At 38.1% G+C, this 24,245-nt stretch overlaps 1 protein-coding gene and 1 long non-coding RNA gene across 3 annotated transcripts in view; one reads left to right on the top strand and one right to left on the bottom strand.

Annotated features, from left to right (window-relative positions):
- TNFRSF19 (TNF receptor superfamily member 19) overlaps nucleotides 1-11,836 on the top strand; it is a 54,919-nt gene extending 43,083 nt beyond the window's left edge. For both annotated transcript variants that reach the window (XM_015639283.3, XM_015639292.3), the window contains 5 exons: nucleotides 4,333-4,497; nucleotides 5,763-5,888; nucleotides 6,645-6,747; nucleotides 8,704-9,098; nucleotides 11,500-11,836. In XM_015639283.3, coding sequence (XP_015494769.1) covers nucleotides 4,333-4,497; nucleotides 5,763-5,888; nucleotides 6,645-6,747; nucleotides 8,704-9,091 — 782 coding nt within the window. In that variant the 3' untranslated portion in view covers nucleotides 9,092-9,098; nucleotides 11,500-11,836. The remainder of the gene's footprint in view (nucleotides 1-4,332; nucleotides 4,498-5,762; nucleotides 5,889-6,644; nucleotides 6,748-8,703; nucleotides 9,099-11,499) is intronic.
- LOC107209493 lies at nucleotides 475-24,216 on the bottom strand. Its single transcript, XR_001523618.3, has 5 exons — nucleotides 18,235-24,216; nucleotides 16,814-16,922; nucleotides 14,690-14,811; nucleotides 11,096-11,228; nucleotides 475-642 (listed from the first exon to the last, which is right to left on the bottom strand). It is a non-coding gene; the product is annotated as an uncharacterized LOC107209493 (long non-coding RNA).
- Between the last annotated feature and the right edge of the window lie 29 nt (nucleotides 24,217-24,245).

Genomic DNA, 24,245 nt, shown 5'->3' with positions numbered 1-24,245 from the left:
GGAGGCAATCTGCTGCTTTGTAAAAACTCAAAGATATATCCAGGGAAAGTTGCTTTGTGTTAATGCTCAGTAGTATATAAAACATGCATTTTATCTATATATACAGATCTTACACATGTAGCATTTGAATTGTCTGTATCATATATAAGGGTATATAATACATCATTTTACTTATTTGGGGCTAGGTAAACATATTGCCTTCTTACTTTTAAGTGACTATAAACATCTTTACTTATTTTTTGGTGGTTTTTTTTTCAAAATGAGGGATTTTCAAAGTGAACCACATTGCCTTACATTGGCTTACCTTTTTCTGCAGATGAAGAGCACACACACACAGATAGCCACTGCAGTTCAGCTGGCAGGCAGTGACTTGTTAAATTACATAGCTTGAGGGTATGTCTGAGCCCTCAATTCTTGTCAAATTAAGGTTGATATCACTGAGTTGGGCCATTCAAGTAAAGGTAATGGGCAACATAATATTCCACATTTTATTCTCCTCAACTTTACAAGTTACTATATGTTTCCTGTATCCATGGAAGAAACATACAGTGTTGCAAGTTCTGTTCTCATATGCTTGATCTACCACAAAAAGCTTTCTTTTTGGTTTGCTGATTCCAGTAGCAACTGTAGTTAATCATGGTTCTGGAAAAAAGAAAAAAAAATTGGAGAAAATAAACATGGAATCAGTGACAAAGGAAGTCTTTTTACATTTTGCCCTGTCTCTTGTTGTTTGGTATAATAGGCTGAAAATTCAGCTATTCTGTTTATTGGCAGAAATTTTAGTGATACAGCTAGGATTCATATGTTCCATATTAACTGAGTTATTGCTGTTTAACTGTCTTGGATTAACAGAAACTTTACTTGCTTTTAAGGACCACACCTTTGCATATACTGCCATTATAATGTAATATTGGTAATTAAGGAAGTGTATTTAAGCTTACTGCTCAAAATTATGCAGGAGACAGTTTGATATTTTGGGTAATTCTTCAACATTAGCAAAATTTTAAGAATATGTTACAACTAAAACTTAAAAAAGGAAATCAATTTCTTAAATAAAATAGGGATAATATGCACATGCTTTCCAGAATCAGAAAACAGTGTGCACCTCCTCCCTCCTTTCTGAATGTATCCCATCCAGTTCACAAAGTGTTTAATTGAATATTTTAATTTAATCATGTAACCATCTAATAGATGTAAGTACAAGTTCAAATTTAAAATGCAAGTCCTTGCTTTACTGAAGTGGAACCATTAAGTCTGTGAAAAGAAAGAGTTTATGAAAATGCATACATGTGTGAGTAACACTGAAAGCAGAGTTCAGCAATGCCCAACGGGCCACTTCTACAATAGCAATCCACTTCTGAAATGTTGGTCTCTGCAGGGAAGATCACTATCATTATAATTAGAGCTAGACTACAATGGACTGCTCAGAGTAGCTATTCCAAAAAGTTCTTTGAAGGTGAAAATGAGTGGTAGGCATTCTCAGGAATAGAAAATTGCTTTCTCAAGTGAAAAAAAAATCCACCAAATAAAACAAATCTTTGATAGCTAGACGGCTAAAAAAAATTAAATTTTGCTGATATTTAAAATTAAATCACTGCACTTCCAGTTAGAATATTGCTGATGGTCATTAAGAAAATACAGAATTTATATTTTCCTAGAATATGTAATATGTAACCATACTTGAAAATAGATGTGTTTTGTGAGCAAATGAAGAGACAAAAATATAGAAGCTCCATCTCCTGTGCTCTGTTTCTTTTTTTCCTTTTAAAATTGCCAATTCTTTTTTCTGCAAATTATGAAGGCCTAATTACTAAGAACTGTTCAGTGCTCTTGTGTACATTAATACAAGTAGGTGTATTGGTATGAAAAATATTTGAAGATGTTCTGATCAGTTTTTTTTTTTGTCTGGTTTTTAAATACTTGTCCAGTCTGTCTTTAACCTTCTAAAAGAAACTAGATCAGACAGTTGACTAAAACTGAAAAACTGATACCAAAGCACAGTCTGGTCACACCAAAGCCAGCACACATTGCTATACAGACAGGATTTTATATAGATTTACTGCTTCTCACAGATATCCTGGAACTTCATGTAGAAATTTCTTCAGTCTGCTAAAACTATAAACTTAAAACCACAGTTGCAAGAATCCTAGAAACTGAGAGAAAAGTTTTCTCCATGGAAGATTGCAGTGGCCCTGCCAAGAGCATTCAAATTAGGACAAAATGATTATGACACTTACTGCATTTTCATTAAAATTAACATTGACGATTTGGAAAAAAGGCCATAGAACTTAGCTGTGTGCATAAAGGAATTCTAGAAGAACATGAGGAAAAGGATAGGTCATAACTATGTGAGAGAAAATACAACTGTGCCAGTGGTCAGTCAGTCTCAGAGTTATTAAAGTATCCTGATGTTCAGAGGGCACCTCCTGTGTTTTAGTTTGTGTCCATCACCTCTGGTCTGAGAAAAGAACCTGGCTCTGTCCTCTCTGCACACTCCCTCCAAGGATTTATACAAATTGATGAGGTTCTCCTTGAGCGTGAGCAATCCCAGCTCTCTCAAACTTTGATCGCAGGAGAGAGCATCTCCAGTTCCTCACTCATTTCTGTGGCTCTCTGTTTGTACTTCTTTCTTCACAGTTGCTCCACTCTGTGCAACTTGGCAATTGAAAGCATGTAAAAAAGATCTGCTATAAATTTGCTCTTCAGATTTTGATGTGACAGTGGAACATAATAGTACAAATTGGAGGTAAATGGAAATATTTTAGCAGATGTAAATGTGGCAACTCTTGTTTCTCTTTATGCTGAAATCAGAAAATGAGCAACTAAACTTTTTTTCTTCTGTATAATGGCCATAATCTGATCTCTCTACCTTTTTATATTACCCTATTTACTAGCAACTACATGATACTATAAGCTCGAGAAACTGTGTTTATTTAATACACTTGGTGGGTTATTTCTTTTATTTTCTGGAATCTTTATTTAATAGAATATAGTGTTTTCTTTGGTATTGAGTGGTCTAAAGTCTTAGAATTAAGTAGATTTTTCAAAATGCCTAGGTTTTGTCAATCCCTATAGGCATTATAACAAAGCAATATGGTATCACAAACCCTTTGGTGCCCATGTTTGATGTGTGTAGAGGAAATACCATAACTATTGCAGAAAAGTATTCCTGAGTAATACAAGTCCACTCATTGCACTGACTAAGCTAGGAAGTTCTCTCCTGCCATTATGAAATTGCAGTAACCATATTGAACAATTGTATTTACGAAAAATTTGATTAGAGGTTTTAATATACTCTGGCATTTATCTCACAATTTAAACTTATGACTGCATGGTCCGTTTCTAAGGATATTATAGTCTTTAGGTTTTAACCAAATATCTTCTGGGGTAAATAGGCACAGTAACTTATTTTTGTAAGTTAGTAAAATATGGTTTGTGGTTTCTTAAAATTTTGCTGCCATAGAAGTACTCTATGTTTTATTCCTTTTTCTCATTGGATTTAGAAGGACTTCAAAGTAAATTGAAATTGGTGGGCTGACAAGATTCATAGGTTGTTTAAAAAATAATTTAATTTTAAAATCTATAATTTAAGACAGTTTCAACAGTTGTAGTTAAAGTTTTGATCCTTTAAAAATATTTTTCACTTTCCACCTAAAAACGTTTGTATCTGGAAATGTTGGTTAAGTCTTCATTAATTTATAAAGTCAATCTGTTGAATGTTGACTAGAGGTATCATCTAGTATGAAAAAAAAACCAAAAAAAACACTGAAGAAAAAGAGTTGGCAGAGTTGAAATCCTGGGTTTGGTCTTGGAAATGACCATGGTGTCATGACGTATACAACAAAGCAGGATCATAATTTTGACTGCATTTGGACTTCTGTGGGTGTCTCAGTGCCCAGAAAGTTTCCTTATTAAGGGAAGTTCATGTATTTGTGACTCCCTCTAGTGGATCACTGTCTCAGCTCTACCCTAGGAAATGTTCTCCATATTAAATTCATGTGACATTACACATTCAGATGTCTTTGTTTTCATGGTGAGGGTCTGATTCCATTCTCATGGACAGTATGAATGTGTTTGTGTACATCTCCACCCATTATCACACAGTTTGCAATTTATCTTTTCTAAGATTCCTTTTCATGCTGAGGGTGCTGAGAGTTGTATCTGTCTGTGCAGCTAATGTTGCATGTATAAATACATTCTCTTTTTTTCAGAGAATATTCTCTTTTTTTCTGTGCTACAGACCTCTTCTGTTTCCCAGACTTTCTATTACATGACTATGTTCTGGAAATGTCTGAAGACATTTGCCTTAATTATTATTTAATTATATTTCAGGTACCACCAAGGTAAATCTTGTGAAGATCCCTTCAACTGCTTCCAGTCCTCGAGACACTGCTCTGGCAGCTGTTATCTGCAGTGCACTTGCAACAGTGCTCTTGGCTCTTCTCATCCTTTGTGTTATCTATTGCAAGAGGCAGTTCATGGAGAAGAAACCAAGCTGTGAGTTTCCAATTATTACTGTTTCTTGGTAATATTTATAGAGTGGTATTAGTTTGGCAGGTATCTCTGTAGGTAAAGAAATGAAACTTATACATCATTTAAGCAAGTTTAGCATTGAGCTGGTCAATGTAGCAGAGCCCAGGACTTCATCCAAGTTTGCCAGCTGAGTGTGGAGGCATTTTCTCCTGCTACTGAGAAAATTCTGTGGAAATCCCAGAAAACCTCCAGTTGTATCAATTCCATGCCATACTCTGGTAGATGATGCACAGATGTATTTGGATCATTCATGATCCAAGATGGGACATTACAGAGTTGCGATGTCAATGTGGAAATACCAGTTTGGAAGATCTGTGCATCAAATGCTGTTGTGAAACACAGATTAGGTCATCAAGACAATGAATGTGGCCAGTGTAGATGAGAGATTTGTCCTTAAAAGTTTTGTTTTTATGGGCATATTCAAGATGAATTAAATGCCTAAGATAGATTTGTATATTTCTTTTAAATCCCTAACAGTTCATCAATGTAATTTGTTTATAATAAACATTTTTTTGCTGCTTAATTTAAATTAAGAAAAAAGTGGAAAGCACTTTAGTTCCCATTTATAGTTTTAAAAAAATATATTAAAATATGTTTATAGCATCTAATGGATAACCCTGGATGCGAAACAAGAATACTATCTAGGATGAATTTATGTTATTGCTGCTTTCAGCACAAACAGAAGCTAAAAGGTTTATAGAGGCATTGTAAGAATTGTTCCTAACCTAGAATTTGCTTTACACATGAGTTTTGAGAAATTCTGACACAGTGAATTCAGACTTCATTTAGTGAAGTGCAATAACTTGTTTGCCTTGGCCTGCAATTATAGAGATTAAAGGAAGTCTGCTGTTAATATAAAGCTCTTGAAGATAATGTAAACAAAATCCCAGTGGCTGAAAGCTGACTCTGGAAAATTTCAGATGGGAAGCACTGAGAATCATTAACCACTGCAAAAATGTAACAGTGAATAAGATATACTCTCAAATCATCAAAATGAGAGCTGATGTCTTCCTAGAAGAGGCTGTAGTTGAACCAGCTGTTCTAGGGTTTGTTGCAAACCTGGGGGTTAAGTTATTGGAAGCCACATGGTCAGTGTGGATCTTTCAACTGGAAAATGTATGGACATACTTTATAGCATGACAATTACACATTCTGTGAAGATAGAGGGCTCTGAGCAGGAAAAAGGGTAACATTTTACTGACATAGATTTTTATTCACTTTGTTCCAAGGGTCTCTGAGATCACAGGACATTCACTACAATGGCTCTGAATTATCATGTTTTGATAGACCACGGCTAAGTGAATATGACCACAGAACATGTTGCCAGTGCCAAAGAAGTACATCACAGACATGTGGTATGTTAGGTCAACTGAAAGGTGACTTTATTTTATCTAACACTTGAGTTGTGAAAATTACATTTAACTGCAGAGCTAACACTGTCAAACTACCCTTTGTCCTAGGCTAATTTCTTAATAAGCAGAAACGATTTTTTAAGTAGCTATTTGGGTTTATTTTTTGTTTTTTCCTCTATTCATTTCAGTGTCTTCACTTGAAAAAAAATAAATTGAAATGTCTATTACATTTATTTCTGATAAAAATAGCACTGCATCTGGCTTTGAGACTTAAATTAGTGTGAAGGATTTACCAGAGAGTATCTCAGAATGTGCAATGTATTCTAAAGTGCATTAACAACCCAGACAATTGAAATCCTTGCCATTTTTTGAAGTTGTATCAGAACAGATGCAGTTATGACATTAAGAAATACATAATTTAACACAAAAGCACAGGCTTAAATATCATCCTGATAGCTTAACTCAGAATGCTTCCACTTATGTGTATTCAACTGAGAAGAAAATTAATTTTAAAAAAAGGTATTCATGACTGGCTTCTATATTACTTCTGGAGAAAGGACTTGGCTTTCATAAATATTTCAATTTTAAAGCAATAAAGATGTTTTTAAAAAATGTTTTTACAGCAAGAAATCTCTTTCCTCAATCCATGTATTATAATGTAACTGGCAAACTAATACTCAAGTTTGAAAAAGAGCAGAAAATAAGTTTATACAGAGCTTTGACAGTTTTAACACTATTGAATTCATTTTCATTCCCTAGGACCAGTTCACTTGATTCCCTCCCTGTGCTGTGATGAAACCTGTAGCATGGAGCACAGCAGTCACAGCTGTGCTTTCCACTCACAAACCACGCTCAATGAAAGGTAACTTAGTTTTACAAATGTGTATTAAACATGAAATATTTTTAAATTAATATTTATACAGAGACAACAGCTGCTTGAAGTGGAATGAGGGATTTTAATGAGCTGTACCCATATCATCCCAAGTTGTGCAAGAATAGGGTTATGGTGAAAAAATTAATTATTACTTAGTGAATGCTGACTTGATCCATGTGTTTCTCTGAAGAAGTGGCTTCTCTCACAAACAGATAATATTCCTTTTACTCTATAGCTCCTTTGGGGCTTTGGCCACCCCCTGTTAATGGTTAGCAAGAGTTGCTGCATAAACCCATGAATTGGGGGAAATGAGGTACAATTCACAAGTGGCATAGAGATTTTTTTTTTTTTTAAGGAAGTATTTAGGACTGTAAATTTGAAATATCTATTATTTCTGAATTTCTAGCAGGTCTTAACTTCTATTTTCTCTCGATTAGCTGAGTTTACGTGCAGTAGTAGAGTAGTTATTTTTACAGCAGGGCCATGAGCTAAATATATAACATTTATGGTGTCCTTCAGAGTTTCCTGGTTACAGATTTTAACACAGGATATATTTATTTATTTTAACTAGAATAATTTTCCATATAAGGTTTAAATTGTTCTTCAGCTGTTTTGTTCTTATGGCCACATGTAAATAAAAATGTAGAGGGAGCTTCTTCATAAGTACTGTTTGTGCAAGGTGACTTAGTGACCTAAGTACAATATCTAAGTTTTCTATAATAACTTGTTTAAATACCAATAAGCTTGAGTCATCCTTGTATACCACTGAGGCTGACAAATTGAGAGCTGTATACTTTTTGAGGAATCTTTTGGTTAAGGCTTTAAAAATAACTGTAATATCCATGCTATGTGGACATCAAAGATTCTGTGGTTCCTTCCAGTAGAAATGGAGCTTGTGCCAATTTCCTTTGCCAGAATAATGTATTTCCTTCAATTGTGGTGCAATGTCCTGACTTTTGGCCTCATCTCTGAAAATGCTTTGTGTGTATGTCAAAGCTATTAAAGCATTATGTTTTGGAAATGAGTAAGGCTGCTTAAAAACTGTTATAGGCCTGTTAATGTGGGACAAGTTTTGTCACACTGCATATCAGACTTAATACAGCCTTTGCATTTAAAAAATCTGTAGAAGGTGTTTGAAAATAAAACACATTGGTATAAATTCCTGGTTTTGTTAATACTTATTTTGGTGTATGTATACTGAAAAACACTAATGGCCTTTCAGCAGTGTTTACCACATGTCACTGTTATTGTGCACTTTAAATATACTTGAGGTAGATAACACTGAGTTTCCACTTCTACTTTCTTCCATTTTCCAAAAAATAAAATAATGCTTGCTCTTCTTTAATATTATGTCCTTTCCACATAAAAGAGAATAGAAGAAAAGCTTTTTGCATTTTGAAGGCTAGGCAGAACAAACTGAAAAATCCAGTTTTCAGGTTTGAAGCAAACACAAGGTTTCAAGAAGCTTTGTTGCCTATTCCATTCTCCCAGTCTGAAGCCACTTTACTTCTTTTACTTCCATATTAGATATTACTTCCATACTTCGATATTTGTCTATCTACAGTTTGGGGGAGAAAAAAAACCCAAACCAATCAAACCTCCCCTGGTGTTGGAGACTGTAGACTCTGCTCAGCCATCTTTGTTGCTGCACTTTAAGGCTGCTACATCTTAATACTCCCCTCTCCATGCACTCAGAAAAAAAAAAAAAAATCCTTCTTCTTTCTGACAGTGTTTATATCTGAACAGTATTATAGTATTTTTTGTCATATTTCTGACCCTAAACAACCCCAGCTGTAGTTCATGTTTTGTGGAATCCTGGATTCGCTGTCTGAAGTAGTGTTCACCAGAGCTTTTGTCATTTCCAGACAAGGAATTAAGTAATTAAAATACTGATAATATTTTCTGGAATGCTTTGTAAACCATGTGCCTTTTATCCTTCCGCAGAGCTTCTGATTCTGTTGGAGAAATGATTCCTGCTTTCCTTGGTTCTCTTTCACACTCTACTGGTGGAGACATTCCAGATGCTTGGCCTCTTATGCAAAACTCAGCTTGTTGTGACAGCATTTCTATCTGTGAATCATATTCAGAACTGACTGGAGGATCTGCAAAATCCTGCAGCCTTGAGACTGAAAATGCACCCGCTGTTGAATTGGATAATAACCAGGAACTAAGTGAAGTACTTATTTCAGCTAAGTCTCTTGATGGAAATGGTGCAAAGTCCTTTGAAATCTCTGAACACAGAACATGCAGAGAAGCTTCATCACTTCGGAACTCAGTGACTGCTGAAAGCCAGCCAGAGTGTAATGGAACAACAAATGACTCTACAGACTGATAAAGAGGTAAAAAACATCACTACAGAGGAATGAGAATGAGTGCTCCAGGCATGTAGAGCCAGATAAAAATAGAGTTGTAAGAAGTTTCAGGGTTGTATTTCTCCATAGGTTACACCTAGCTATTGCTGAGATAAATTAAACCTCTACAAGAGATCGAGCAGTTTCACATTTTTAAATCATTAACTGAATTTGAAAGGTGTAATTACGCAAACCGTGGTGTTGAAATAATACTAACCAGAATACAGGGGAAAGTCTGTACACCAGTCAGCTTTTATCAAGGAAATCTTTCATTAAATTTCAAGGGAAAAAATAATAGTCTTATGATCAAACCATTGTGTAAGGATAACCTTTGTTTATGAGTGAGAACTGAGGAATTGGCTTTGCTTATTGCAAACAAAGCATAAAAGACGTACAAGTGTTCATCGAAAAATATTTATGGAGCCTTTCTGTGGAGTAAATGCAGTAGTAGTAGAAACACAAGAGAATCTCAAATGCCTTATAATGCCATTTATATTCCCATGTCATCAGATAAAACGTAAGTTAATCCATAAAATACAAATTTATCTGTAAAAGCTCAGAGAAAATGCAGGTCTGAGGTCAAAATGCAAAGAGGTGACAAACAATTGTCTCAACTATGTAAGAGTGGAACTGTTGCAAAAAGTCACTCTGCTACTGCTTCAACATTATCTCCTTTTGAATATTTTCCATATTTTTAAAATGGAATTTTCTACTTTTGGAAGTAATCTGGAGCCTCAAAGAACTAATCTGTGATAGGATCCAAAATTATGGCCTGTGTCCTGATGGAAAGTGGTGTTGTTTCTCCAGGCTTATGCAGGCTGTGGCTGGAAAGCTGAAAGAGTCCCTTGTACGTGAACTCAGAGGCAGGAACCCAAGAAATTGCCACTAATATTAATAATGCACCAAACTTAATTAAGAATATTATGCTATCTGTAATTATGAAAATTTTGAGCCATCTGCAGAAGTAAAACTGCATTCCTTTGATCCTTTTCCATTTGGTTTGCATTAACACTTTTGTGTTATTCCTAAATATGAAGTAGAAAGTAATTAGTATTTAGGAAAAACCACACATATTCTGAAAACATGTAAGAGCAATAGTTTCTTTGCAAATCTGGCCTTAATTGTTTGGCTGACATTGTCAAGAGGAGGAAAGGGAAGGGAACTGACTGTTAAATCAAGAATTGTTTTGCCAGTGACTTCAATGGAACTTGTCACCCTGAAAATCTGCTGCCATCACTGCCAATATCAGCCTTATCCAGGTGGCACGTATTTCTCTCACTGTATTATTTACAGTATAAAGTTTTGTCTGTAACCATGCTGGGCAGTGCCTGCCCACATGTGAGATGGCAGCACTGGCAGTTTTATTTCTGTGTGTGCCCAATCTCATTTGGTGACAGTCATATTCTGTAGCTGTGTGTAGGAAGGGACAGTGACCTGGATACCACTTCAGATCTCAACACTTCTAGTTCCCAGCAGCTCTTGATGTTTTACAGGAATGTATTTCCATATTAACAAGGTTTTCAAAATCAGAAGTTTGTGGGTATTTCCCACCAAACCATGCATCAGCTTCAGAGGTATGCAATTAATATTATTTAAGATTTTTCTTAGGTCAAAAGACCCACAGAATTTCAAAATATGGCTACAAAAATTAGCTTTTATTTCACTATACTTGTTATGGTATCTGAACTGTAAATTTTCTTATAGATTCCTATGTGTATGGAGACAGCTTTTCTGGCATCTCAAATTCCAGTATGCTTTGATAGTTTTCTGCTTTCCTCTATAACTACTGAGATTTGTGTATAATTTTGAATAATCTAGGTCTTCAAGAGGGTTAAGTTTTTCTTCATTTTTTTCCAAGAATAGACCCTACTGATTCATTTTGTACAATTTCTCCACGTTCAGACTTTACAGTGCACCATTAAATGTGCATTTTTGGCAGAGAAATTTCAGTAGTGTTCATGGCACAGGACCAGGACTGGGCTTACCTGTGATGTATCTTCAGGATGAACACTGGCCAGCTGTACAACCCCAAGACAATTTCATCTCGATCCATAGCATGTTTTCCCATCTTTCATGCTTTTTTGAAATATTTTGAGGCAAGAATGGCCTTTGTACTCCCTGTGGATGTATTACAGTCTTGCATAGGTCATTGTTTTATTATTATACTTCAAGGGAATAACATAAAATCAGAATATAGCAAATTTTTATTTATGTACAGACAAGTCTAAGCTTTTTAATGTGGTTTTAATACAGGTTTAATCATTAGGTTTAGGTGAATTTTACAGCAACCAGTAAGTATACCTCTACTCTTTTAGTGTTTACCCTAATATAGAAGTACATGCAGTTTTCTTATGAACTTATGTAACCACTCTCCTGTCACTTTTTTTAGGGACTGGAGTGATTTCTCTCAGCTTAAAGCTGAATGCTTCCTCTACACTCCCCTGCTGATATTCATCAAACATAGTCTGGTCTTCAGTGTTGCATGGTTTTCAAACCAGCTGGAAAAAAACAGCATCATTTCACACCTTCTGAGCAGTTGTGTCTGAGCTGTAGCAGCTGGGAAGTTAAACTTCAAGGAGCATCCTATGAGGACCCTGAAAGTGGATTTATGACCTTTTCAATCTCTTTCTATTTCCTCAGAGTCTCAAAATGTCTAATGGAGTGAGCTTAATAGTGTATGTAAATACAGCAAGAAATAAAAATACTTCAGTGTGTTTAGGGGGGTCTCAAATATGGCTACATATGGGGTCAGAAGATGTGGGACAACACAGTACCAGTTACTCTGCCTGCAGATTTGTGCATGCATTAGGATTTCTTTTTCTGCTGGTTCTAATTTTAAGTAATATTCCTGCTATTGAAGGAGATAACAAAAATCCATTTCTGTTTATAAAAGGATCACCTATTAATAAACTGAAGCTTTTATTATGTATTACATTATATTCAATAAACTAGTTTGGGGAGTTAGAGAATTAGCATGTTACAGTAGGTGTGGTTGAAGTCCCCTCCATCCAATTATTACATTTTTGGGAGGTGGCATTGTTCTGTTAAGTGTAGCAGGAGATTAGTTTTAAATTAGATTTAGTTTAATGAAGGTCAGACATATAGATAAGGACATTGTGTTTAATTAGTAGTCTCAGTATTGGAATACAGCACTTCTTGTTATAGCATATAATTTTGAATGTTGAAATAATTGTAATCAACTGTCAAATCAAAACGTCAGACTATAGCAGGTGTGCCATGAAAGTATTTATACAGTGAGACTGTTACCAAGATTTTTTATTAATGCATTATTTTTAAGGGTCAAGCTCTGTGGTGAACTAATTCCTTCATTTAGGAGTCCCTTGCATTCAAGATGCTCTGTCCTTCTCACTGTAGTACTGTGTCAAGTCAAATTTTCCACACAAAAATCTAAAAATCTGTTTGCTTTATCACATCCCTTAATATATTTTCTCTTTTTTTTCAGCCATTTTCATCCCTAAAATAGTTTTTGCTTCTGTGGATAATCCCAGTAACCTCTACTGATTCATTACACTCAACAGGCTCACACATGCCTGTGATGAACTCTAGCAATTATTCCTTAAAGTACCTGATGTGCCTTGACTAAAGCAAAGCAATCAGCAAAACAGATGCAAATTGGCAATAAATATTACTCATCTTTCCACACAGGGTTTGTGTGGCAATGGAAATGTTGAGACAGTATTAAGAATCCATTATGGAAAAAGACTTTTGCTTTGAAGCACGCAGAAGGTTGGACCTGCGCGAGAATAGCTAAAAACAGTACAGGCATCCATGGCAGAGAGATGCTCCAGCTCTTCACCAGTGAGATTATTCATTTGTGCAAAAGCCATGAGGAACAGTTCCCACATTTGAACCAAACTGAACAAGTTACCCAAGTGATTTTTTTTTTTGCTGTTGTTTGGCAAACACTTCTTTGGTGTTTTAAGAAGTAGATACCACCTTTTGGTCACTGATGGAAGAATAAGCAGTTACACAGTACTATTACTCAGATAAATACTTTCACATATATATTTAAATACTAGTAGTTTTGAATAATTTCTTAGTATACTTTCATACATTTAAGAAGTTACAAAACATTATTTTTCACTACATGTGCATGAAGAGACGTGCTTCTTTGTATATACTTTGTAAATAGAAAAAAATCCAATGTGCATTTCAGTATATGGCAAAATATTTTTAGAACATACAGAGATCCAACTTTTCACAAATAACAGTTCTTGAAAAAGTGATGTTCAAAAATTTTGCCAGCATCTGCCACAGTATGTTTTCTCATTGGAATTTAAACTTTGTATAATTGTTTTTATCCAGCAACCCTAGAGAAAGATAGTTTTTTTTTTTCTTTTTTTTTTCTTTTTTTTTTTTGAGTGAAAGATTGAGAGTGAATTGGGAGGCAAAAATTAATACAGTATTTTTAAAATATATATGTATATTTTGTATATACTTTTTTTTCTTAATTTAACCAAATTGGTCTTTTGTATATTGCCTGTGGCAAGCAATGTTGTACATGCCAGTAGAAAACATCCACTATCACTGCATTTAGACTGCCCACATGACATGTCTAGGGACTTACAGGGCTGTTTTAAATACTCCTTTAACAAATGTAAATTAAAATCTTGTATAAATTGTTTTGTAATGCTTTTTCTACTTGTGAATAAAATGTTCAGTGAAATGACCAGTCTTTGTTGACCTCAAATTAATAATAGCTTTCTGTAGAAATTTAGTGAAGAATTCTTCTAATTCTTCTAATTCCATAATGATGTAATTATCTTAAGGTTATGGTAGAATTCAGAGCATCTTTGTCTTGAGATGTTTGTGGTTTAGCAGTAACATTATTCTTCAATCAGGAGGACCCCAAAGAAGCAGTAAGTTCACATCAACGCCTAAAATCATAGTGCTTCAAAACTGTTTAAAAATTCTGCTTCTCAAGAAAGGGGGGGTCAGAAAAAAAGGTGTGGAAAAAGACAGGTTGCTGTCTTTACAATGTCTTAGAAAAGAGCACCTGGTGCTCCACACTACTGGGTTGTCTCAGACAAGACATAAGCAAATAATGAAAGGAGCTGTATTTTTGAAGCAGGATTGGAGCCATGGCCCCAGTTTAAATGATTAAGAAAGGAATGGAACAGCCTGACTGACAAGAGTAGAAGACTGAGAAGAAAGAGTAATTTGATAATTGTATAAAATTGGTCCTAATGATAAAGTCATAAGCAGTGACTGGAAACTGAATCCAGATAGGGATTGCCGATAACATAAAGCCAAGGAGCTTGTGCTGGAGTATGAAAGCACTCTTGATTTTGGGGGGGAAAGTTTGGGGGAGACTCAAAAGCTGTTTTGTCCCTGTCTCTGATTTAGTTGAGCAAATTTCACATTGGCTCTTCTCAGTGTAATGCTGTTATTTCTACATTCTTTAAAGTACATAATTCAGAGCTTAACTGAGGATCACCTGCCCAGACTAGCAAGGAGTCCTTATACCCTATGTCCATGTGCTGCCCTCCTGAGCAGTTTCCTACTTGTTTTCAGCTGTGACTGTCACAAGTGGCAGCAGTTCACGTGCTCAGGCCCACCTGAGTGTCCTTGGAGTTCCCCTGGAGGTCTGCAAGTCTGGTAGGACAAGAAGCACCTGGCATGTTTGGGAGGTCACTCTGTGCCAAGAAGGGGATCTTTGTGACTCTCAGCACTGCCAGGACTGCAATGGGTTTTTGCAAAAATTTGAAAAAATATAATCAATAAACAGGAATTGAAAGACAGATACTCTATCTGGAAACAAAGTACAACACAGAACACACGACATACATGACCACAACATTTGCACAGACATTTGCTTATATCAATTACTGTATAAATGTCATTAACAAAGCTGCAATTTTCCATCCAAGCTTTCCAGAAGGTCTACAAAAAACCCACCCACCCCAAAATCTTTTGCATTGCGTTGCTATTCAGTACAACAGTATTTCCTGCCTTTTCTACAAGGTAGACCAAGCCCTTAATCCAGTGCTCCTCATCCTACCAGGAGTCTGAGATCACATGGCTTTTCCCTTTGTTGTGGTCTCTTTGAGGGCCTTTGGTTTGCATTCCTATGAAGTCCCTCCAAGCAACAACCTCCATGCATTAAATTAATCCTCTCAGTGTCTTTGGTGATGGAGGTTTAGATCGCTACCTGCAGCACATTCCAGCGCAGACACTGCTGCTTTGTTTTGCCCTTTTAACAAAGGGGGATTGAAGGAGGGTGCAGTGTTTTATCAGGCACGGAGCAAGCTGAGGCTGGGCACTGCAGAGCAGAGCCACACAATGCACACTTTGTGCTGGCAATTTAATCCATATTTAGTTTTGGCCTGAGTGATGGTAAAACCCATTAGCTCTTCACATAGCAGCACATGAGCCATTTCGATTATGTCTGATAAGGTAGCGCTTTCAATAGGATAAAAATAATCGTGGGTGGATTTGCTGGGGAGCCTGCTGCTTTCCACAACAGCAGTGAATGATGGGATTAAAAGAAATGGTTTCTAATAGCCTACTGATGGAGAGGGTGGCAGATTGGGGGCACACTGAGGTTTCTACACAGAACCACAGCTTCAACAGCAGGGTCAGTCGAGTAGGACTGAAGGGGTTTTCCCATCATTTGATTTTCTAAATCTTTATCACAGTGGGACTTTTTTTTTTTTTTTTTTTTGGTTGATCTGACAAAAGGAGATTTGACTTGTTCAAAAGGTTATAAATGACATTTTTCTAAAGCATTGGTGGAAAAGCAGACAAAAAGAGAAGGTAACTTTTAGAAAGTGCTTCCCCTGAGCCTCAGTCTTTGTGGAGTTTTCCGTTTCTTTTGCCCAGCTCTCAGTCTCAGTTTATGGATGGACAATTCACATGCTATTTAGTATGCAAAAATTCCCCTATGTTTAATAGCTAATATATCAAAATCTGGTTGTAACCAACAGTTTAAGGGAGAACACTGATGTACAGCTTAGGAAAAAAAAATTAAACCATTGGAATTCCAGGGATCATTTTGATTTGCCCCAGATCTGTATCATACACATCATTGGAACATAACAGTAAACATATATAAATACAGAATATGCACAAAATAAAAAACTTGTCACCTTGCACATGGCCTGAGGCAGGGCATTGTCCAGGTCAGTTAGTAATTTTATTCCTAAATCCTTAAATTTGAGGAAATTACAGACCACTGTGGACCAATTCAGGGGAGACCTGTACACCACCCAAGCACTTATTCTGCATGTGGCAGAGATTGCAAAATTAACTGAGAAAATTTTTAAAAAAACCAAAAAACTAAAGGTTCTGTTTCAATTTTTTAAAATGCCTTTCAGCCCAGGCATCCATGTGCCCTAGACATTTCATAGACCAATACAGGAGCCTTAGGGGGGGAGAAAAGTTCCACACAATGGGTATTTCACCAATATTGAACGAAACAGCAGCAGCAAAGGTTATTTGTTATCAAAATAAGAATGAGAAAAGGATATCTAGCTTTTAGTGCACAAAAAAAAAAGAGCAAAAGGGGCCATTACATTGCAAAACATATTTTAAAAGCTAAAGTGAAACACTGGTCTACAGCCACCTTACTTCTCTAACTTCATGTTCACCTAAACACACAAACTCTGCAGCAGCCCAAAGCAAAACGAGGCAGATCAGGAATCAGCAGAGAAACAGCATTTACCTGCCAGTTTTGTCCATACCTTGCAAATGTGCTTTCTTGCATATTGATGTTGATTCTAGCAACATCTGGTAGCTGAGTTTCAGCAGCAGGTTTCAGCTTGACCATTTGTTTGGCCATTTGTTGTCTTTCTGTTGCAAGAGAAAAAAGGAAGCTTTTCCTTTTCCTGGTGCTGGTTTATGTTTTTAGATACAACAGTAGTTGTGTTGCTTTATCAGAGTTTCAAAAGAGTTTAAAAAGCTTTATTAAACCTTTTCCCTAAGGATGTTCAACAGTTAAGGGGACGTTGCACCAGTACAAGAGTGAGAATGTTTTTCTGACTGAAATACCAAAGCAGACCCATAATATTCCAGCAAATATCACTTGCATTTTGCCAAAATTCATCACATTGTTTTGATATTTTGAGACTACAAAGAGAAAAAAAAATCCTTGATCAAAAAAATTTATACACCTTGACAAAATGTGAAAATTCACAGAAATGGTCTCTAGGAAGGTTTGTGCAGCTACTCTCCATTAGTTAAAATCCCAATCTAATCTCAATTTAAATATACCTTTAAACATACTTTAAACCTTGGAGGATCTGTTGCTTACTCAATGAGGACTAATCAACTTTTTATGGGCAAGAACTACCTCAAAGTTATCTTCGTACTCTGTTTTTCAACTGGCAGAACAGATGGCCTCAGGCAGAAGAGACTCTAACTCCTTTGGGTGATAAAATGCTTATTGTATTCTATTGATGAGTTAATAGAAGCAAGCCCTGCGGGTTCAGACCTCTCATTATATAATGAGAGAAGCTGTGGGATCTACAGGGAAGAGCTCAAGAATGCCATAAATTACATCTCCTGTGGCTTTCAACAACAAATAGACAGCGTTGGAGTTTACTCAAGGTGTTGGCAAGTGCTGTAGTAGGGATTTCTGAAAAATATCTGAGTGCCAGATGATGTCTCCTAATACACAGAGTGTCACTGAGGAGAACTTGTGGCATTTATGGCCCAGATGCTTTCTTTTCCTAAAGAAATCTTTTTGTTGCCTTTCTGCAGTGAGTGGACTCTGGGCAGTGGGGGCAGCAGCAACAGCTGCAGGAGGCAGGGAAGAACAGGGATCAGTGCTGGAACTTCCAGCACACACTGCTGCCTCCTGCAGCTGATTTCCCTCTGCAAGTCCGGAGGTGCTGACATCGGCTGTAAAAGTGCTTGGAAGCCCAAAAATCACCAAAGATGCAATATTGCCCCTTCTGCAGATGTATCAGTGTTGTAACTGCAGCAGCTGAGAGAGATAAATAAAAAGAAATTATTATCATCTGTTAGCTGAGGGGGTGACCCAAAAACAACTAAAAGTTTTGGTCTCAAGGCTTCCTTGGATCTGCTCTCTAATGTTTGCTTTCATCTGGTTAAAGGTCTACAGTTGCTGCAGCTCCTCTGAGGGTACTCCTGCAGTTCTTACCTGATCTTAGGGAAGAGAAGTTAGCTTTCAGTTTGGCCTTGTCACACTCCATGCTGAGAAAGCTGAAGGGTTTAAATGCCTGACAGTCTCTGTTATTTTCCCAATTACCTCAGGTTTTGGACAAAACAAAAAAAAAAAAGACTGCATTCAGATTTTGCTTAACTTGCATTACATGTTTTCATGGAAAAAAAAAGGCAGATGTCCTAATGCCACCCAAAAGATGGCCCTGGAATCAGCTACTGCTTCATGATGTTACTGCTGCTCTGTCCTCTGGCCCAGTAACCAGGCCAGGAAAAAAATTTAAAAACCCACATCCTTGACCAGATCAACCCCAACCCACACCAACAACCCATTCTTTAAAAGTCTGCTATTGAACCACTGCCTATGGGTAGTTCAAACAAAAGAAAACAAAAAGGGGGAGAAAAAGAGACAAGAGGAAAAAAATTGCATAAAAGTTGTGCTGGAGAATCATTCAGCAAAATTCCCACTTGTGTATTAAAAGCTTAGCTAAATAACCCTGGGCTGCATGGGAAAACAAGTAGGAAAGAAAACTCTTCTATTCTCTAGAACTACCCTGCCCTTCAAGCATACCAGGCATTTTAACTTCTTAGTCTTCATAATATATCCATTTTGTGAAGAAGACATGCTGCATTTACTTAGCCCTTTTTCTTGACACAGGAGGATTTGTCCTCCCCATCCCCTATCCTATGTTAGAAATAGTAACACACTGAAGACTCTTTGCACTCAGGAGAGGAATGTCTCTCTCTCTCTCTTATCCCCTCTCCTCCTGTTTTATGGCTCTTTCCTACCCATCTGCCATATTTATCACTGCTGCAATTGTCAGGTACTTGTTTGTCTGCTTTCCTCCAAGCCTGTGTTTCCCATTCTCTTCAACTGCCTTGTCTGATCCCCCGCTGCCACCAGAAAACAGAACTGGGGGTTTAATTTCATTAATTTGGAAGATGTAACACATGCACAAGGTAAAGCTTGCTTTTAGAAATTTCACATTCAAAGCCAATGTTCCCAGGGATTTATTTGGTTGGACTCCTATCTCTGGACATCTGCTTCTGAAATGGAAGATAATGGTAAAGTGCCTAAAATGGTGATTTTTAAGTGCATGCCCTGATCGGGACTTTTCTGTAAGAACCCTCCATGAAAACTAGGGACAGGAGCTGGTCACTGCAGCAAGCCAGACCTATCCATGATGGTATGTAAAAATTGCTGATAACAGGACTTACCCTCAGGTGCTGCAAAAAAATTATCTGTAGAAAAGATTAGACAGGTCAGTTGGGAAGTCTGATGGTTTAAATGGACTGGGAACACAAAGCCGTTCTCTTTTTTGGCCTGGAACAGTCACTTTCTCTTCCCTGAGATAATCTTACCATGAAATACTACAGCAAAACAAATAATCCTTCATATCAGATCTACTTTGCACACCTGGTATTTCTACTCAATTTCCTAAATGTGTGATTCAAAGCAGGTTGGGCTGACCTGTTAGTTGAGACCCAGCAGGGCATTCCCTCCTGTGCTCTTAGGCTGGTGGAAAACAGCACCAAAGAGCAAGGGAGTTACAGCAGAAAGGATGACACAGTTAAATTAGACTCCTGCTTAGAACTGCTAATTATAAATCAGCCCAAATCACATCCAAGTTATTTGGTTATACTCAGTTCAACAGAAATTATTTTAACACTAATGTTTTAAAACACTTCAAAAACTTAAGAACAGTGAGATGGAAGAAGTGGAAGAAAGAATCTCATCGAATTTTGGCCAAAACAGGCAAGAGTCCCCATGGGCACTGGGAGGGATTGCCTGGGCAGGAAACACCTACATACTGCCTGCAGGTTTGCTGGCAGCACCCCACTGCCACCTCTAACCCTCATCTCTTCAACCTCACCAGCTATTGCTGGTGAACAGGCCCAGTAAACAATAGAATTGTATATTTTTATATTATGCTGTTACAATCTTTACACTTCTAGAGGAAAGGAAACTACAGGCCCCTAAAGTGGGGTCTTTCAAGAGCCCCTTCAGCTGTTAATCAGGGCTGGGCTCTGGCTGATCCAGGCCCTCTGCAGCTCCTCACCTGCCCACAGTGAAGGCAGAAGCGGTGCCATGGCCATGGCACAGAGCAGCTCCTCTGTCTGTCCCTGCAGCAGGAGCAATCCTGTGTTATCCTGGCACCTGACCCTCCCTTTGATTTGCAAAGTGTTTTGTTGGTGTTTGCTCAAAGTCTTCCAGTGGGTGAATGGCTTTTACACAAGAAACATGTACACCACTGCAATGTCCTGCCCTGCTGTGACATGTGGCCACAAAGGAGCGTTTGCACTTGGTCTGTTTGGCTCTTTATTAGGTGATGGAGTGGGAAACTGCAAACTGGCACCGATGTGGGGGCCTTTTTCTTAGCACTACTCATGGACCTCCAGCAGCTGAAGAATGCAATTCTTCAGTCTTCAGACTTCTGTCTGCAATTAATCCATCAGTTTGTAGTCTATGGAAGTCCAGACTCAGGACCATGTGAAAATGTTACCACTACCACGTGCAAGCTCTTCCAGCGTTCTACTGGGTGGGAATTTTTTGCTCCTCTTATGCTTTAAGCAAGCAAAAAGAGAAGATTCAGGCTGACCTGGACAAGGAGGGGGGATTCCAAACAGCACAGAGGGCTGGCGTAGCTGGCAAACAACTCGGTGCAGCACTGAGGAGAAGCCATGGGAAAGTGAAACATATTCATCACCAGTGCCAAAGGGGAAGAAAAGACAAGATGAAAAGCAGGATGTACAAAAGAGATCCTAGAAAAGAGTGAAATTTGTATCATGCCATCTGGGATTGTATGAAGACAGTGACAGTGGGCTCTCTATAAACGCTTCTGAAAGTGAAGTAAGTCTGAGTAAGGTATTCAGGTGATTTACATGTTTCCAGTCAAAATAAAAGATCTCAGCACTGTCTTGGCAGGCCTCAGAAAGGTTTAATTGCTTTTTTAGAGCTTTTTGAATTCCTTTTTGAATGAGCACAGCTGTACCATCCACATTTCAGTTCAATCCACCCCCTAAGAACACACTTCCCAATCCCTGAGTTCAGCAAGGCAGCTGAGGATGTGACTTGGGTGCCTGCCTGCAGCAGCTTCACCTGGACCATCCTGACTCTCCTGGGACCAGCTTGCTGTAATGGCCCTTTAATTATCTCTTCCTTTGCTAGCTGATCTCACCTCACTGATGTGAGTGTGGAACTCAGACCTGGAACTGTAATTTAAATATTGTAAACTTCCAGCTGAGCCAGCCAACTATTGTCACTTCAGCATCCCTTCTCTGGGAGAGACAGAAGAGGCATGCAAGACTCGGGCTAACAGGAAAAGCCGCTGAAGGCATAAACACTCTTGGGACATTGACACTGAGGCTGTGCTGCTGAGCAGCAAGAGCAGGCCCAGACTCCACTGGTACAGCCCTCTCATGGAAAATCCTCCAACTATCAGCAACTTCATCCCCTCAGTGTCACCAATGCCCAGATTTTTGTGGACATCTTCTAGTCTCTGCAGGAGAGATGGCAATTCAGCAGCCTCACTCATAATGATCCTGAAAGTGGAGTGAGATGTGGAGGCTGCTGGCAAACACCCCAGCGCTCCTGAAGAGTAAGAAAATACCAGTTTGGCTGCCACGGCCCCTGCCAAGAGATGTCACAAGCCCCAGAAGACCTCTGGGCATATTAACACCTACTCTTCTCTAAACAGTGGTCATACTGAAGCCAGTGCTTCCTTCCACTTCGAGCCAGTTTATTCACATTTAACTTGCTTAAAGCAGTAATAATGAAGAGAGAAGTTACAGACAGATCACCCCTGCCAGACACTTGTCTGCCTTTCTGTTAGTGTTCTGTTTGTATTATTTTTTGGTACAAATAGCAGTGTCCAGGAGGCTGTAGTATTTATGGTATAGTAGTAGGAAAAAGGCAAATAAAAGGTGGGAGGAGTTGGCTGCAGAGACAGAATTTGTCTCTCCCAGCACCAGCTTTGCAGGGCTGAGTCCAGATGGAATTTCTCTCTAGGCTAAGTCATTATAAACAAGGTAGATTTATCTGGAGGATTTACTGAGGTTTGATTTCAGGTCAGTGGAGGTTGGTAAGGAGCAGCAGCAGTACAAATGGAAAGAACCAAAACTGGCTTTGATGATCTGGCATAACAAGGAATTTACTCCAATATGCAGAAAACTAAAGCTTTTCATCTACCCCATCATTTTCCCCAACATTCATAGGGAAATAAAACAGAGTTCTAGGATGTCAGCCAAACCACCAGCTCAAACTTCCTAGTTCTCCTATTTCCATGTTCATACTGTGATTTACAGGTCTTGATAAATAAACTATCCAGGAGCTCACTTTTAACAAAGCCTCTCAACAATCACAGCAGCCCCATGCTGACTTTGGCTCTTAAACACTGTTCCAGAGGTCCAGAGCTAATGCAGCATTCACACACATGTCCTTTAGCTGCCTGAGAGCACTGATGGATCTTCTACTTACAGCTGGAGCACCAGAGGGGCCTTTGGGTGAGCACAGTGTGAGCTGAGGGTTACCTTCCCCAGTCCTGACGTTGATAAGAGGTGCACAGCCTCTCTTCTCCAGCCTTAAGCCCCAGATGGTTTAAGGGTTAAATAGAAAAGGAAGAGCCAAGCTCAAGGGTCCCGTTTGCTTCAGCAAGTCCTGCACTTCTGAAGAGGTTGCCCTAGAGTGACCTTTTCTGTGGGGTGTGGTGACTGGAATCGGAAGTGTTGTCAGCTGGCACAAAGGCTCCTGACAGACAGAATGAGTTCTAAAAAGGGGGGGTTTGCAGCTTTTACTGACCCACTTTAATTCGAAAAAGTCCTTTTTTTTTTTTTTTCTTTTTTTTCTTCTTTTTTCCAAATAAAGCAGATAAAGCTAGAGACACAGTAAGTAATGTAACGTAACTAAGTAAACATGAATCAGGCTATAGACAGAGAGGCACAGGTGCCAGACCAGCTGACAGACACTTGTGACTGACCAAGGGAAAGGCATGGAAAAGGGGATAGCTCACAAGGGAAGAAACTGAATGTCAAATTAGCTATTCCCCTGTACTCAGCCAGCCTACATCAGTTTTTCATGTACATTTGAGATTGTCAGAAAAACAAACAAAAAAAAAATAAAAGCTAGTTTTCTTGGAAAACAGAGATTACAAACTGAACAGACTATTAAAACAACTGTGTCTTGGGAATTTGGCTTAAACACCAGATTAAATCACAGAGAGCTAATTTGATTAAGTAGAACAAGTTATCTAAATCCCTACTTAGGGAAAGCACCGCCAGCAATTCGGCACTGTTTTGCAAAAGACCTTCAATGTTAAATAGTTTCAGTGAGAGCAATACCTACAGCTACAGGGCACTGCTCCATGCATGAGGGTCACATTTGCTGGGCAGGCTTCAGGGCAAGACAGCAAATTAAATTTACAGGAGATAAGAAGAAAATTTGCTATGATGGTAAGGAATCATGTATGATCAGAACTTACCTTGTCACAATCAGCTGAGGTTACAGACCCCAATGGCACTGCCTCTTTCTTGCAATGGCACCTCCAGTCCTTGGGGAATTCCTTCCCCAACCTCCCTGTGTCAGCACGGAGAGAAAAGGCAATATATTTGTGCAGATGTTAAGAGACAATGAACTGTCACTTCAACTCTCATTTGTAATGAGTAGGATTCACTCTGGCTAGCATGAATCATTTTGATAACATATATAATTAGTTTTATGGAAGCTTTAGTATGTTATAAAAGCTGCTCTATCACTTGTGTTCCCTTAGGGCTGTCATATAAAATTATTTTGCTACAACTGTATTCTCCATGGAAGTGAATTGCAGACAACTGAGAACATCTGTATGTCAGAAGCATTGCAAGCCAAGGCATTCAAGGCAAATTTAATGCCTTTTTTGTTTCTAAAATCCATGTGAATAAATGCAGGCACTTGTGGGCTCCAGCCCTGTCAGCTGCCCAAAGCTGAGGACACCCTCTGCTCCCAGGCTGTCGCTC

This window comes from Parus major, chromosome 1 (assembly GCF_001522545.3).
Source record: "Parus major isolate Abel chromosome 1, Parus_major1.1, whole genome shotgun sequence".
NCBI classification, from domain to species: domain Eukaryota; kingdom Metazoa; phylum Chordata; class Aves; order Passeriformes; family Paridae; genus Parus; species Parus major.
This window is presented reverse-complemented; position numbering and strand designations above follow the sequence as displayed.